This window comes from Numenius arquata, chromosome 3 (genome assembly GCF_964106895.1).
Source record: "Numenius arquata chromosome 3, bNumArq3.hap1.1, whole genome shotgun sequence".
NCBI classification, from domain to species: Eukaryota; Metazoa; Chordata; class Aves; order Charadriiformes; family Scolopacidae; genus Numenius; species Numenius arquata.
In genome coordinates this window covers 53,317,651-53,331,393 of record NC_133578.1, presented here as the reverse complement: position 1 = coordinate 53,331,393, position 13,743 = coordinate 53,317,651, and the positions used below count along the sequence as shown (strand labels likewise).

Genomic DNA, 13,743 nt, shown 5'->3' with positions numbered 1-13,743 from the left:
CTCTTGGTCAAGGAAAAGCAGCGCTATGGCACGAAGCCCCACAAACCCCACAGCCAGGCAGGGGGGCAGGCGTGTCCCTCAGCGTCCCAGCTGAAACCGGCCAGAACCGTTTGAAACCGGCTGGAACCAGCTAGAATCGGGCACCCCTCAGCCCAGTGCTGCCAGCATCAGCCTGCCCCGGGTCCATCAAACGCTGCTCAGGGACACCTGCTTGGGAGCCTACCTGTTTTTAAGGGAACTAGGGCCTTTCTCTCAAAGGCAAAAAAAAACCCTCAGGCTTCTCCTGCAGGACTTAGCAAAGTGTAACCATTTCTTTTTGCTCTAAACAGACCCATATACCGCATACTGAGCTATATTACAAATACGTTAAGCATAAACTCTATTTTATGTCTTTCTATGCCATAATCCTCACAGTTGTGCCAGGGAACGCTTCCCTACCGGCGGCCCGGCCGTGCGGCGCAGTCCCGCTCTGAGGGGCCTGCCCGCGGCAGGGCGGAGGGTCCCGGCCTGGCCCGGTTCGGCGCAGCGGTAGCCCGGGATGTTACAGCTAGTACGGCGGAGAAACACAATTGCAGCATGCGTAGTCGTGGCCGAGTGGTTAAGGCGATGGACTAGAAATCCATTGGGGTCTCCCCGCGCAGGTTCGAATCCTGCCGACTACGGCCGGAGGCTAATAACTCTGTGCTTGCTTTTTTTTTTTTTCCCACCCCTTTTACTCCCGTTTCCCGGGGTGGCGGGCGGCAGGCGGGGCGAGCCGGGGGCACGGCGACGGGCGAGCTCCACAGGCGCCCCACAGGCACCCCAACACACGCAGCCCGCCGGGCCGGGCGCGGAGGCTCCGCCCCTGACGGCGCGGGGCGGCGCGGGGCCTCCTTGGCAACCGCCGGCGGCGGCAAGATGGCGGACGATCTGGATCAGTTACTGGATGAAGTGGAGAGGCGGCTCTGCCGCCTGCCGGGGCGAGGGGCGGCGGGCGGCCACCGGCACGGCGGCGGCCTGGAGGAGGAGGAGGAGGCGGCGGCGGCGGCGAAGGAGAAGGAGGGCAGGTTAGCGGTCCTGCGTCCGTCCCGGCGCCCTCAGGCACCTCCCCGCGCCCGGTGGGGCGGGAGGGGGTCGGCGTCCGGCGAGACCCCTCCGGAACCCGTAATACCGAGGTTGGGGAGGGGAAACGCTGGCCGGCGGTCAGCGAGCATCCCCTATCTTACTTAAACACCCGAGTCGTGTGCCAGCGAGCAGTTACTTCAGATAGTTTTGGTCTCCTGGGAGTATCCCAGCCGCGGATTAAATATGGCGTTACAAGCTGCACTAATTTGCTTGTGAGTTAGGATCAGGGGTTACTTAGCTCTACAGTAAGACCTCGTGGTACATAAGATACCAGTAAAATCTCGCAATTTATAGCAGGAAGAACTTTAGCGGTACTGTTATAAAACATTTTATTCTGTTGATACTTCACTCGTTTATGTGCTCTGTTCGTACCTTTTCTGTTAACCATACAGTAAGCGCTTAACTTACGCTCTACACATCGATGTATCTACCTCAGAATTCACAATTTTCAACATGACAGTCAGAATAATGCCAGTTTTCGGTCAGCAGGACAATACTGCTGACAGGTTTCCATCCCGGCCCCCACGTTTCCATCCTGGCCCCCATGTCTCCATCCCAGCCCTCCCTGGTGTCTCAGACTCCGGTTGGAAGGTCTATGGCCCAGAGGGGTTTGGCCAGATGTCTCTGCAGGTGACATCTCCAGAGGCATTTCAGAGTCCCAGGCAAGGATCTTGACGAGCCAAATGGCTGATAAAAAACCCAACAACTCCACTACCTTTGGCCACTTTACTGGACTTTCTTGTTGTTTGCATAATGATTAGATGAGCACCCAAATAGAGTCAATCTAATTACAATATTTAAAAAAATCACACGGTTTTCTTCTTTCTCAGGGGTAGAGATTTGTCCTTGATTGGTTGATGCAGCAGTACTACAGACTTCCCTTTCTTTGACAAAGAGCTAGCAAACAGCAGACTTGAGTGATGAGACTTCTCACGTGAGTGAAAGCGAAGCGCAGGCGATCTCTCTAAATGCATACAGTTTGGCAGGAATTCCTTCAGAACCCCTGCAGCTGTGTAGCATGAGGAGAGAACTCCCTCTGACCTTTTTATATCCTTGCCACTGAAGATTAACGTGAAAAATCAGGGCTGTCCAATTTGTTGCTCAGTAAGTGCAAAATGGGTTATGTTAATAGTTTTATTCAGGGTTGGAAGTGATTGGAAGTAAAAGAAGCAAGCAAAAATGAGACCTATGATGACAGAGTTCAACAGGGACCTAGAGGTGTCATCCTGTAGTTTACATCTGTCCAGTCATGATTCAAATGGCCTACCTTAGATACTACAGAAATATTAGAGGAAAAAGGCTGTATTTAATTTTATGTTTTAATTTACAGTTCTTAGAACAGCTCTGGTCATGCTACAAAATGAAGCCTGATTTGTTTGTTTTTCAGATCAGCCAAACTGTTAATGAGTGCTGGCAGCAGTGAAGAAGATATAGATGACATTATTGATGAAATCTGTAATGACAGCAGCTTTGCCAAAACACCTCTGGTGAGTAGGAGTCTGGGAAAATGCAGAACAGATGAGGTTCAGCAATGGAAAGAAAAGCACCATAAACTCAAACTGATATAAAGCGAAAAAATGAACTAAAACAAGCTGTAGGATAAACTTGGAAAATAAAGCAGAAAGGAAAATACAACCGTCCTATGGTGAGGAACAAGAGAGATATAAAGAAATGGTGTTACCCAGGCAGTAACAGGCAATTAAAGGAAGTGCTAGTTCAGGGTAGAACATAGTGTCAAGGATCACAGAATGATGGAATGGTTGAGGTTGGAAGGTACCTCTCGAGGTCATCTGGTCCAACCACCTGCTCAACCAGGGCTACCCTGCTTGTGAGCAGTTTGTGCTCATTGCCTCTTGTCCTGTCACTGGGCACTACTGGGCCCCTTCTTTACTCCTCCCATCAGGTGTTTACACACATTGATAAGATCCTCCTGGAGCCTTCTCTTCTGCAGGCTGAACAGTCCCAACTCTCTGAGCTTCTCCTCATATGAAAGATACTCCAGTCTCTTAATCATCTCCGTGGCCCTTTGCTGGACCCTCTCCAGTAGCTCCATCTCCCTGTTGTACTGGGGAGCCCAGAACTGGACACAACTCCAGGTATGGCCTCGTAGACACGTCTGGAGTGCTGTGCCCAGTTCAAAAGAGACATGGACATAATGGTGATTAAGGACTTAGACCAGGTAGAGGCTAAGAGAGCTGGTGTTTAGCCTGGAGAAGACAAGGGTCAGGAGAATCTTATTATTGTATAAAAATACATGACAGGGAAGAACAACAGACTTGAGTGATGAGACTTCTCAGGTGAGTGAAAGCAAAGTGCAGGTGATCTCTCTAAATGCATAGAGTTTGGCAGGAATTCCAAGAAGACTTAGCCAGACTCTTCTCAGTGGGGCCCACTGCCAGGAGGAGAGGCAATGAGAACAAATTGAAATACAAGAAATTCCAGTTAAACGTATAAAAAAACTTCTGTAGTTCTTGTGAGGGTGGTCAAACACTGGGATAGGCTGCCCAGAGAGGTTGTGGAGACTCCATCTGTGGAGGTTTTCAAAACCCAACTGGACACAGTCCTGGGCAAGCTGCTGAAGCTGACCCTGCTTTGGTTATTCCTAAACCAGGGGTGGGAGTTTGCATGCCCCCTTAGTTGTACTTCAAGAGATTCCTCTCAGCCCGTTTCTGCAGCCTGTTGAGGTCCCTCTGAATGGCAGTGGAGCCGTCTGGCACACCAACCACTGCTCCCCGTTTTGTATCATCTGCAAACGACTTCTGTCGTTTGACAGCAGGAGACTGAGATGAAGCTGCAAATTTACATGGTCCAGACAGTCAGAGTGATAGAAGACATTAAAAATAGATACTCGTTTAGGTATCATCAGTAGAAAATTGTGGCATTTATGCTTCATAACCCCCTGTGCAGATTCTCTTATTTTCATGAATGACATTGGTTTTACTTTGTCTTTGAATCTGAACCAGCAAAACCCACTTGTATACCACAATACATATGTCTGAATGAGAGAGGATTATGTCAGTAAATTTGTATCATTTTATCATTTTATATTCCTAGGACTTCCTAGGAATTCTCATCTTCTAGAATTCAAATAACAAACTTTTCAAAGGCACTTTATCTTTTTGAATAATTTAAGTCCTTGATGTGTTCTCAGTAAAAGCAAAAGCTCAAAAACACTGAGGGAGAAGGTTCCTAAATTAAAACTGGTTTTAAAAGCATAATTATTAGAAAGAGGGCATAAAATACCTAAGTCTTGATTGTAAAGTCAAAGTGGTCATGTGTTGTTGAATTCCTTCATGCAGAGCTGGGAATTCAGGATGGGGGAGAGAAGCCTTGTTCCTCATTTATGTTACTTCAGCAGCTTTTGTCTCAAAGAGCCTCACAGAAACTTGAGCAAGAAAATTCCCAAATTCTTAGTCCCTTTCTTCTATGACAGATTTTCTGGCTCCTGCTTATTAAGTAAACCAGAATATCGATACTTTGCTGTAATGCTGCCTTTTATTTTTGATATTGCTTTTTAAATAGAAATTGAAGTCTAACTGTGCAAGTCTCACACCGGAAAGCAATAGTGTTGTTGCACAGGCTCATAGGAAAAGGTAAGTGAAAAATGTTTTGGCTAGTTGAATATAACTTGATCATAGCTTGTTGTCAGTCAAATAATATTGCTACTGTTTAATCTGTGTTGACATTAACTAAGAAAGAAACTGATTATTTAGAGAAGCATTCTTTCTAAAGATAAACAGAAAGATTATTTTGAAGAATTACTAATGTGCTTTCATGTGATCAGAAATATTTATCATAAATTTATTAATTATTTAAGTTATTGAACAACAGCTTCCTTTGCCTTATGGATATAAACATTTATCAAATGCTGCAGTATATAGTCCATGTGTATTTGGTATAGAGAGTGGTTGTCATACAGTTTTTCTTTGAACACCTTGGTAATGGGAATTTTAAAATTCTGTAGTTTGTAAGCATTTGGATGCTTTGCCTGTATTTAATAAATATTATTTTAGACATACCATGCAGTTAAACAGGAGAAGCATTGTATTACTTTCTCCAAAATGTTTTGTTATAATTTAGTATTTTCTAATGAAATCCACATAGATGCTGTCCAGTGTACCTGGGTGGAAGCTCTTCACCGTGTGGCATAGGAACAAATATTTCAAAAAGGTAGGAAACATGAAAAAAAAAGTTCTACTTGCTTTATCATTATTTTTAGTCACGGCTGTGTTTCTCTGGTGATACAGAGTTCTGCATTTGAACTGGACAGGGACACCTTATATTCATCTAAACATATGGCTGACTGTAACTACAGTTGAAGTTAGCTGTTCCCTTCCAGTCCTCTGTTGTTGACCACTAAATCTTTTGTTCTTTTGAGGAGATGAAAGATGTATGCAAATGAGACACAAAACTCCAAAAATCAAAACCATGTAGTTAAGGAAATTGCTGCTGTAGAGGATTTTATTTTTCCCTGCCTCTTTTCAGCTTTCTATTTGATGCCATGTATGTCACTTAAATCAGTAGCTGGTTTAAATCATCCTGGAACTGAACTGAAAACAGCCAAAGTGCTTTGCAACTGCAGCTGAACTTAGTAGGAGAGGCATTTTAAACATTTCTCCCCAACATCGTATAGGACATTGTTACATTTCCATGTGGGATTTTTTGTCATAAGTAACTACGCACTTGATGCATGTTTGGATGCTGGTCAGGTGCCATAACAGTGAGGAGGACTAGAGAGTATCAGCTTATTGTATGTGTTCAGTGAGGTTAGGAACCTGTAAAAATAATACATGATCTTACAGTTAAAACACATACCATAATGAATGTGCCAGAGACGTAAAAAAATTAACATTACAGCATAACCTTGATTCTAGTATTTCTGAGTGAGCGCTGTACTTTAAAACAGTTATGATGTGTGTAGCTTCTCTGATTGTAATAAGCTCTTGGAGCTTTTTGTTCTTTTTTTGACCAGAACGTGTGATCAGCTACGTTGTACTGCTTGCGACTTCCGTGTGTCGCTTTTCAATGACTACAGCTGGGATCAGTCCTGTGATTATCTTTTTTTCAGGTATGTCTGAGATGGGTTTGGTAATTTTTTGGTAATACAATGAGTATTGTGTTACTGTGCTTTGGGGCTTGATAGGAATGGAAAAGATGGAAAGTCCTGAGGACTCCTGTGTTACCTAAAAAGGAGCGTGTGTGCAGCCTGTTTGGTGATCAGATGGGAAAGTCTGCAGGAAGAGGGGTGCAACATCTGCTGTAATCTGTTTTCATGTCTTCCCATTTCTTTCCCCGCCACTCTTCCTCTCTGCTTTTAAAAATTAAAGTTTCATGAATTAAAAGGCAACTTTACTGCTGAAATAAGCCTCTAATCTGTGGGATGGGTTGGCCTCTGGTGTGCCGTTGCAAGATGCCTACAAAATGAATGCAGAGTCTTCAGCACACGCTTCTCACAATACCTTCAGTCACAGACTGTGATTGTTTCATAGAATCATAGAATCGTCCAGGTTGGAAGAGACCCTTGGGATCGAGTCCAACCATCTACCCTACTCTACAAAGTTCTCCCCTATACCATATCCCCCAACACCACATCTAAACATCTCTTAAACACATCCAGGGTTGGTGACTCAACCACCTCCCTGGGCAGCCTGTTCCAATGCCCGACCACTCTTTCTGTGAAAAATTCTTTCCTAATGCTCAGTCTAAACCTACCCTGTTGGAGGTTGAAGCCATTCCCTCTCATTCTGTCATTAATTACCTGTGAGAAGAGACCAGCACCAACCTCTCTACAGTGTCCTTTCAAGTAGTTGTAGAGAGTGATGAGGTCTCCCCTCAGCCTCCTCTTCCTCATACTAAACAGTCCCCAGTTTCAAGTCAGATTTTCTTTTTTTCCAGTATCAAGTATTATGCTGTCATGTTCAGTGAAAAACAAATAGTTTGATTTCTTAACAGACTTCTTTTTGAAGGAAGGTTTGGTTAAATGGAGTTGGGTTTTTCTGTTTTCATGTTATATTGTGATGTCTTTAATTATTTCAGGTTTTTTTAAGACTTAAAATTAAGGAGTTCTTATATCCAGTTTCTCTAAAACTGTATCACTAAAACGCAGTGAAGGGTAGTGTAGTAGCCGTGCTGCTAATACAGACTTCAAATTTGGATTCCTTTTATTTTAGTAAGGTCTCTGTTCGTGCCCGTTAACTGATGGAGGTAATGGACGTGTTCAGATTATGTGCTTGGCCACCAGGGGGTGTGACAGCTGGAGTAGAACAGTGATGGACAGATACCATCTCCTTTTCCATTATTTTTCTTGTATTAATTACATGCAAGGTTTTTCCTGTATTTTCATTCCAGTTTCAAAACTTTTGTTTCTTTTTGAGTGAAAATCTTATTTTCCCATTACTTAAAGCAGCATTAAAAATACAGTGCTGCACTAGTCTCCTGACATGATTTTGGTAGCTGGAATGGTTAAATAAAAATATGATTCCTCTATTTACTCAAAGTCTAAATTATTCTGCATCTGAGATCTTGAAATTAATAAAATTCTTTTAAAAAAGACATGAAAGGCATTAGTATCAGATATTTGTAACTGATCAAAATCTGTAATCTTTAGCAGGATATTTAGCTATTTATTTTGACTAACCTGAATCTTAAACAGCAAACTTGAAGATTAAATATTTGCCTTTCATTAATAAGCGTCTGATCTCTTTTTCTAAAAATTCTTCCGTTGATGTTTGTTTTGGATTTTCTTTATTTAAATGGGCTTGTTAATATTTTTTTTTTGAGCAATTCAGTGGCCAGTAATTGACTGCCAGGAGGAGGTCATGAGAGCAGGGATAGTTAAAATGCTAAATTTTCACTTGTTTTTTGAAACAACTTGTTTTTGCAGTAGCCATGCTGATTTTTCATTTGTTGTGGTTGACACTTGCCCAGGGATTATTTGTAGTTTGATGTACATTCTTTCCTTTTATGGCCATTTCTTTTCAGTCACTTTAACAACCATCCTGAGTAACTCTGTAGTTGTACCCGTTCTGCATAGGGATTTTTACAGTAAGTTTGGTAAGATAAACACATTTTTTGATAATTTCTTAACACAAGAATTAACTTTATCTGGTTTCCTTCCCAACTCTAAACCCAACAGAGAACATTGCTTACAAAAACATCAATCTCCAGCTGATCTGAGAATATAGCAACTATGTACGGAGACTGCTCCCAGGAAAGGATTGTGTTCAAAACAGAATTTAAACATATCCCTAAATTCATTCATGACAATGGTACTCAAAAATGCTCTTAAGAGCTTTTCTGAATTGAAATGGCCTCATGAATATTTTTTCTTTTTTTTTTTTTAAAAAAAAAAACGTGATCCTAAACTGAATTCATTTGATTGGCAGGAATAACATGCCTGAGCTCAGTAAACTGAGAGCAAAGATGATAAAGAAGAAAGGAGCACGAGCGTATGCTTGTCAGTGCAGCTGGAGATCCATCGATGAACTAACTGACCTCCAAACAGAGCAGCAGCTTCGGTGGGTTTGTGGTAAACATGCAGAATAAAGTCCTCTTGTGTTTGGTACCTGCTTGTGTGGAAACGGGTCGTAAACTCAATTTGTTTCCCACGCAGTTTTCTAAGAACAGTTGGAAGCCTGAATCCTTAGATCTAGAAATAGATCACAACACCCAGACTCCAACCCAAAAACTTTTTTTTTTCAATTTAACTGTCTTGCAAGCAATGTGGGGAGTTGAATTATTAGAAGAAACAACCAATTTGGAGGCATTCTGGAAGCTAAAGGAAGTTGAAGCTTATACTCCATAGTGTTAAAGAAAGGAAGAACAAATCGACAGATTGAGGCATGGGGCAAAGCACCTTGAGACTGTTCCTCATATGTAGCAGAGAGCCCTGTTTCCCATGTCTGCAAAATCTTGGACTCAAAATGGTGAGTTGGGATGCAGCCATGACACATAAGCGGATGAATTTCTGCACAGAAATTAATACCTCTCTTCTGCTTTGCTCATAGCTGTTAATGAGCAAGTGGTTGTAGATCTCTTAAAAAATTACTGCAAGATCAGCTCTCACCTCGAAGGTTTCAGCACACCCCAAAACTTTACTGTCTTATACCCACCAGTAGCCAAAAACTGCAGGTGCTGGAAATTTCCTTCCAGTTCCTACTGCTTTCTTCAAAGCATTTTCTGCTGACTAAAGACTTTTACCATGGTGAATTTCTTGGATCTCCCTTCAGCCTTCACTGCAAGAGGTGGACAAGTTATTGTGCAATTATTAAATATTGTACAATTTAAAACAGATTCTGGAGAATATATGACTCTTCTATCAATATTTTCAAGGGAAAAAAGGCTCAGGCTTTTAAGAGTGAGAAAATATGTATCCCCACTGACGTGCAAATTTGGATTTTTTTCAGTTTCACTTAGCTTTCACTTCACTTCAAAATACTACATATTCAGAAAGTGTAACTGTCCTGTTTCAACACATTCCCTTCCCCCAGTAACATCGTAAAACTACTTCCAGTATCATGTTACTTGGTGAATTGTCTTGATTACAGTTAATGTCACTATAGTTTATGAGCTCTTTCTTTTCATTATGTATAAATAACGCAGGAGATGGATTTGGGGTTTGGGCGGGCAGAGAGGAAGGAAAGGATTACCAGTCCTGGCAATTACTACTTTGAAAAGTGTTTCAAAATGGGAAGTCTTTCAGTACTTTTGCTATGCAGTATGTGATACTGTACAGATAAATTCAAAATTACTTACTTTGTGCAATTCTATACAGAGCCTTTTTTTTTTTTTTTTTGTGAAGTTTTGTTCAGGGCCCTACACTTTCCATTGTCAATCTGTTCTTTTTCTGAGCTTTTCCAAAACAATCACATGGTCTTTCTTATAGAGGTCATCTCTCAAATCTGTCGCTTTGTCCGTCCCCCTCTCAAAGAGCAGATCCCAGTAGTGACCAGAGGCATGGTGTACTCTGTGTCCTGCTGACCTTGCCCCCTCCATGAGTGTTTTTTTGGAAGGTGCAGAGGACCAGCAGTGTGCCTGGGATTCCTGGCAGTGCTTACATACACAGTGCTTTGGTGCTCTGGAGTGTGTGTTCCAGGGCCACGTGCGGCCTTGCTGGTAGGTTCAGAGGTGAGTTGGCTTTGGAGAGGTACTACTTGGCCTAATGGTATAGACATATTCAGGGTCATGTATTGTTTTCAATGCAATTGGTGTTTCAGGCTGAAGTTTCAGCTGCTACAGTCTTAAAACTGCAGGTTCAGGAGACAGACCCAGACACCTGTTGATTAATCCTCAATCAGCTCCTGGAAGAGGTCTACTTGCCTTTCTGTCCTTTGTGAGGAGATAAGCCCCCATGTGGACTAAGCAGTAAGTGTTCTTGGGTTTTTTTCAGGTGGGCCTGGGCGATTTCCATTCCCAGAGAGCATTAGGGCTAATGGTAAGAGAAGAACCCAGCAGTGGTATGCAATTTATTAACAAGCCCTAGAAAAGAATAAACCTACTTTCCATTCTTCTTCTTGAAGAAGAATGCATTTCAAAAAGTGTTGAGTTGCCTTGGCTTGCCTGTTCCAAGGCCATTTAAAACTAATGAGCAAGTAGCTCCACAGCATGCTCTTTTGGCCTGGATTTGCACTGGAACTTGTGCCACAATGTAGGGAACAAGTTAGGCTGGCAACTTGTGAGCAGGAAACGGAAAATCCTAACACCCGTCTCAGTTCATGAGACCAAGTCTTATGTGACTTGGAAAAGGAGTGTGTCTCCTGTACCCTGCTTTAAACAAACCAACAGAAATAGTCACCCCCTCTGGAACAGTTTGCACTACCAAGTAGGGGGAGCAAATTGTGCAGAAACAGAAGTCTAAGACATCTGTTCCAGTGATTTTTATGACGAGAAGACAGCCTGCAGCACTAAAAAAGTGGAGGCAAGGAAGGAATTGAGACAAAAGGACTAAGAGTGTAGGAGAAGTAGAAAGTATTAACACCAATATCTATTGACAACATTAGTCAGCATTTCTCCTAGGTCACCTTATCCCTCAGTCTTCATAGAATCACAGAATAGTTTGGGTTGGAAGGGGCTGCTAAAGATCATCCAGTCCAACCCCCTGCGATGAGCAGGGATATCTTCAACTAGATCAGGTTGCTCAGAGCCCCGTCCAACCTGACCTTGAATGTTTCCAGGGATGGGAAATCTACCACCTCTCTGGGCAACTTGTGCCAGGGTTTCACCATCCTCATGGTAAAAATTTTCTTCCTTATATCTGATCTAAATCTTCCCTCTTTTAGTTTAAAGCCATTACCCCTTGCCCTATTGCTACAGGCCCTGCTAAAAAGTTTGTCCCCGTCTTTCCTGTAGGCCCCCTTTAAGTACTGAAAGGCGACAATAAGGTCTCCCTGAAGCCTTCTCTTCTCCAGGCTGAACAACCCCAACTCCCTCAGCCTGTCCTCATAGGAGAGGTGTTCCATCCCTCTGATCATTTTTGTGGTCCTCCTCTGGACGCGCTCCAACAGGTCCATGTCCTTCCTGTGCTGAGGGCTCCAGAGCTTGACGCAGTTCTCTGGGTGGGGTCTCACCAGAGCAGAGTAGAGGAGCAGAATCATCTCCCTTGTCCTGCTGGCCACGCTTCTTTTGATGCAGCCCAGCATAAGGTTGGCCTTCTGGCTGCGAGCACACATTACTGGCTCACATTGAGTTTTTCATCAACCAACACCCCCAAGTCCTTCTCCTCAGGGTTGCTCTCAATCCCTCCATCTCGTAGCCTATATTGGTACCAGGGGTGACCCTGACCCAGGTGCAGAACCGTGCACTTGGCCTTGTTGAACTTCATGAGGTTCACATGGGCCTATTTCTCGTTAGCCCAGAGAGTTGTAAAAAGAGTTCGCTTTTCTCAATAGAGATTGTTGCCAGACCGTTGTATCACTAACGCCATTAAGACTGCACTATAGGCACTGAAAATGTTAGAAGATAATCTTAATTGATAAATGTAAGTGGAAACCTGTGCATTGCCGTGAAATCATCGTGTTCATTCAAGTGTAGTTACTTGTTTCTGGCCTTGGTCAGAATGGTGGGATATGACAGCTCTTTGTTCAAGTGAAGTTTTAAATCGATGCAGAAATAGTGCTTATTGTATTGGTTTTCATTACAGAATTTAGCATATTTCCAGATCTGAGAATAGTTACTATGTCATTAAATATAATTATTTTGTTGGAAATAGGAGTGGTATTAAGTATTTGATTTCCGTTCCTTTGCTTTCTTCAGTTACATGTTACAAACCACTCCAAAGAATGTAAAGAAAGGTAAAATTAGAGCTTGAATGTTCATTTGATGAAGGTATTGTAAGATTGCACAAGACTTTCAAGATGCTGCCCAGACCCTAAGTGATATTTCCGTGTCGGTTATCTGAGATAGCAGGGATTATGTGAAGAATTTTGGTTAAGAATGCCATTCAGCTGTTGTCAAACGGAAGTACTGGAGAACAGTTTTGCTAAGTATAAATGTGACCATTGTTTTCCTCCAGTTTTTTTGCTTTGGAAGAAATAATATAATTTCTGTTTGTGAAATGGGCAAGGTGAAAACTTGAGATTTTCGTTTTGCTTGAGTGATGTGCTCGGAAATTTTCTAGCCTGCGACATTAGTCCGTGGCAGATCCCGCAAGAAAACAAAAGCACTGAAGGGTGACAAAATGAGAATCTACGCAAGAGCATTCACTTGGCAATGTAGTCAGTGGGTTAATGTCATACCAACTTCTCTAAATCTGTGCTCCTGCAGTGCTTCTGGATAGGAATCCAATTCGGATGTACAGAGTACATTTTGAGAGCTTCTCTTTATCAAATTTTCATGTGCTGTTCCAACTGTATCTCACTTGTTTTACCTGCAAATTATGGAGGGTGTCCAACCCAGATGCTGAATATAGCTCAGAAGAGTAATTATTAAGGCTCTTGCCCTGCCATAAAATTTAACTTACAGAAGCATAGTTGCATTACATATTGCAAGCTCTGCACTGCATAAAACCGAATAAAGATTTTGTTTTCCTGAACACCCATTTCAGTTCCGTACGGAAGGTATTCTGCAAATGCCAGGCGCTGGAAGCTGCTGCTTGTTGAAAGACGGCTCGCTTCTCTTGTGTCCTGACATGTGAGTCTTTGGGTCATGTAACCAGCACATGTGGAGTCACACAATAGGAGAGGAACTCTGCTGGGAGCTGCGTAGGCAAATTTTTCTTACTGCCGGGCTCTTTTTGCACAAGACCTGACCAGTTTTGTCTGTTGTGTGACACTCGATAACCATAGACAGGCCAACTTGGAAGGGGATGGAGTAAAGCAGTGTCAGGTGCTGCTCCTTTGTGAGGGCCACGATTGCTGCCTGGGACTTGGTACGTGTGCTCCAAGGAAAGTATTCTTCATGTGTCGACACTTCAATAAAATAAAATATTGGAACAAATCTGAGCTGTGTGTTGTGTAAATTCTCTTGTGTTGTTGTTATCCAAGAGAAGCCTTCTGAAAATGATGTAGGACCATGTTTTCTCTGTCGGAAGGGTTCTGGAATGTCCTTAATACAAAAATGTTGTCCTGCTCATATGAAACAGTAAGTACCCTTGTGTGTATTCTCACATCAGTGGGATGTAGCAAATACCTGAAAAGTTAATGA

The 13,743-nt window shown here is 42.7% G+C and overlaps 1 protein-coding gene and 1 non-coding gene across 2 annotated transcripts; both read left to right on the top strand.

The window, feature by feature from the left end:
* The first annotated feature begins 580 nt into the window (after window positions 1–580).
* Window positions 581–662, top strand: TRNAS-AGA (transfer RNA serine (anticodon AGA)). Its single transcript has one exon. It is a non-coding gene; the product is annotated as a tRNA-Ser (tRNA).
* A 235-nt stretch (window positions 663–897) lies between these two features.
* CFAP418 (cilia and flagella associated protein 418) lies at window positions 898–13,540 on the top strand. The gene is made up of 6 exons (XM_074145716.1): window positions 898–1,046; window positions 2,492–2,591; window positions 4,627–4,697; window positions 5,209–5,274; window positions 6,077–6,172; window positions 8,490–13,540. The coding sequence occupies exons 1-6, from the start codon at window positions 898–900 to the stop codon at window positions 8,647–8,649; spliced, it is 642 nt and encodes a 213-aa protein (XP_074001817.1). The 3' UTR covers window positions 8,650–13,540.
* The last annotated feature ends 203 nt before the right edge of the window (window positions 13,541–13,743 follow it).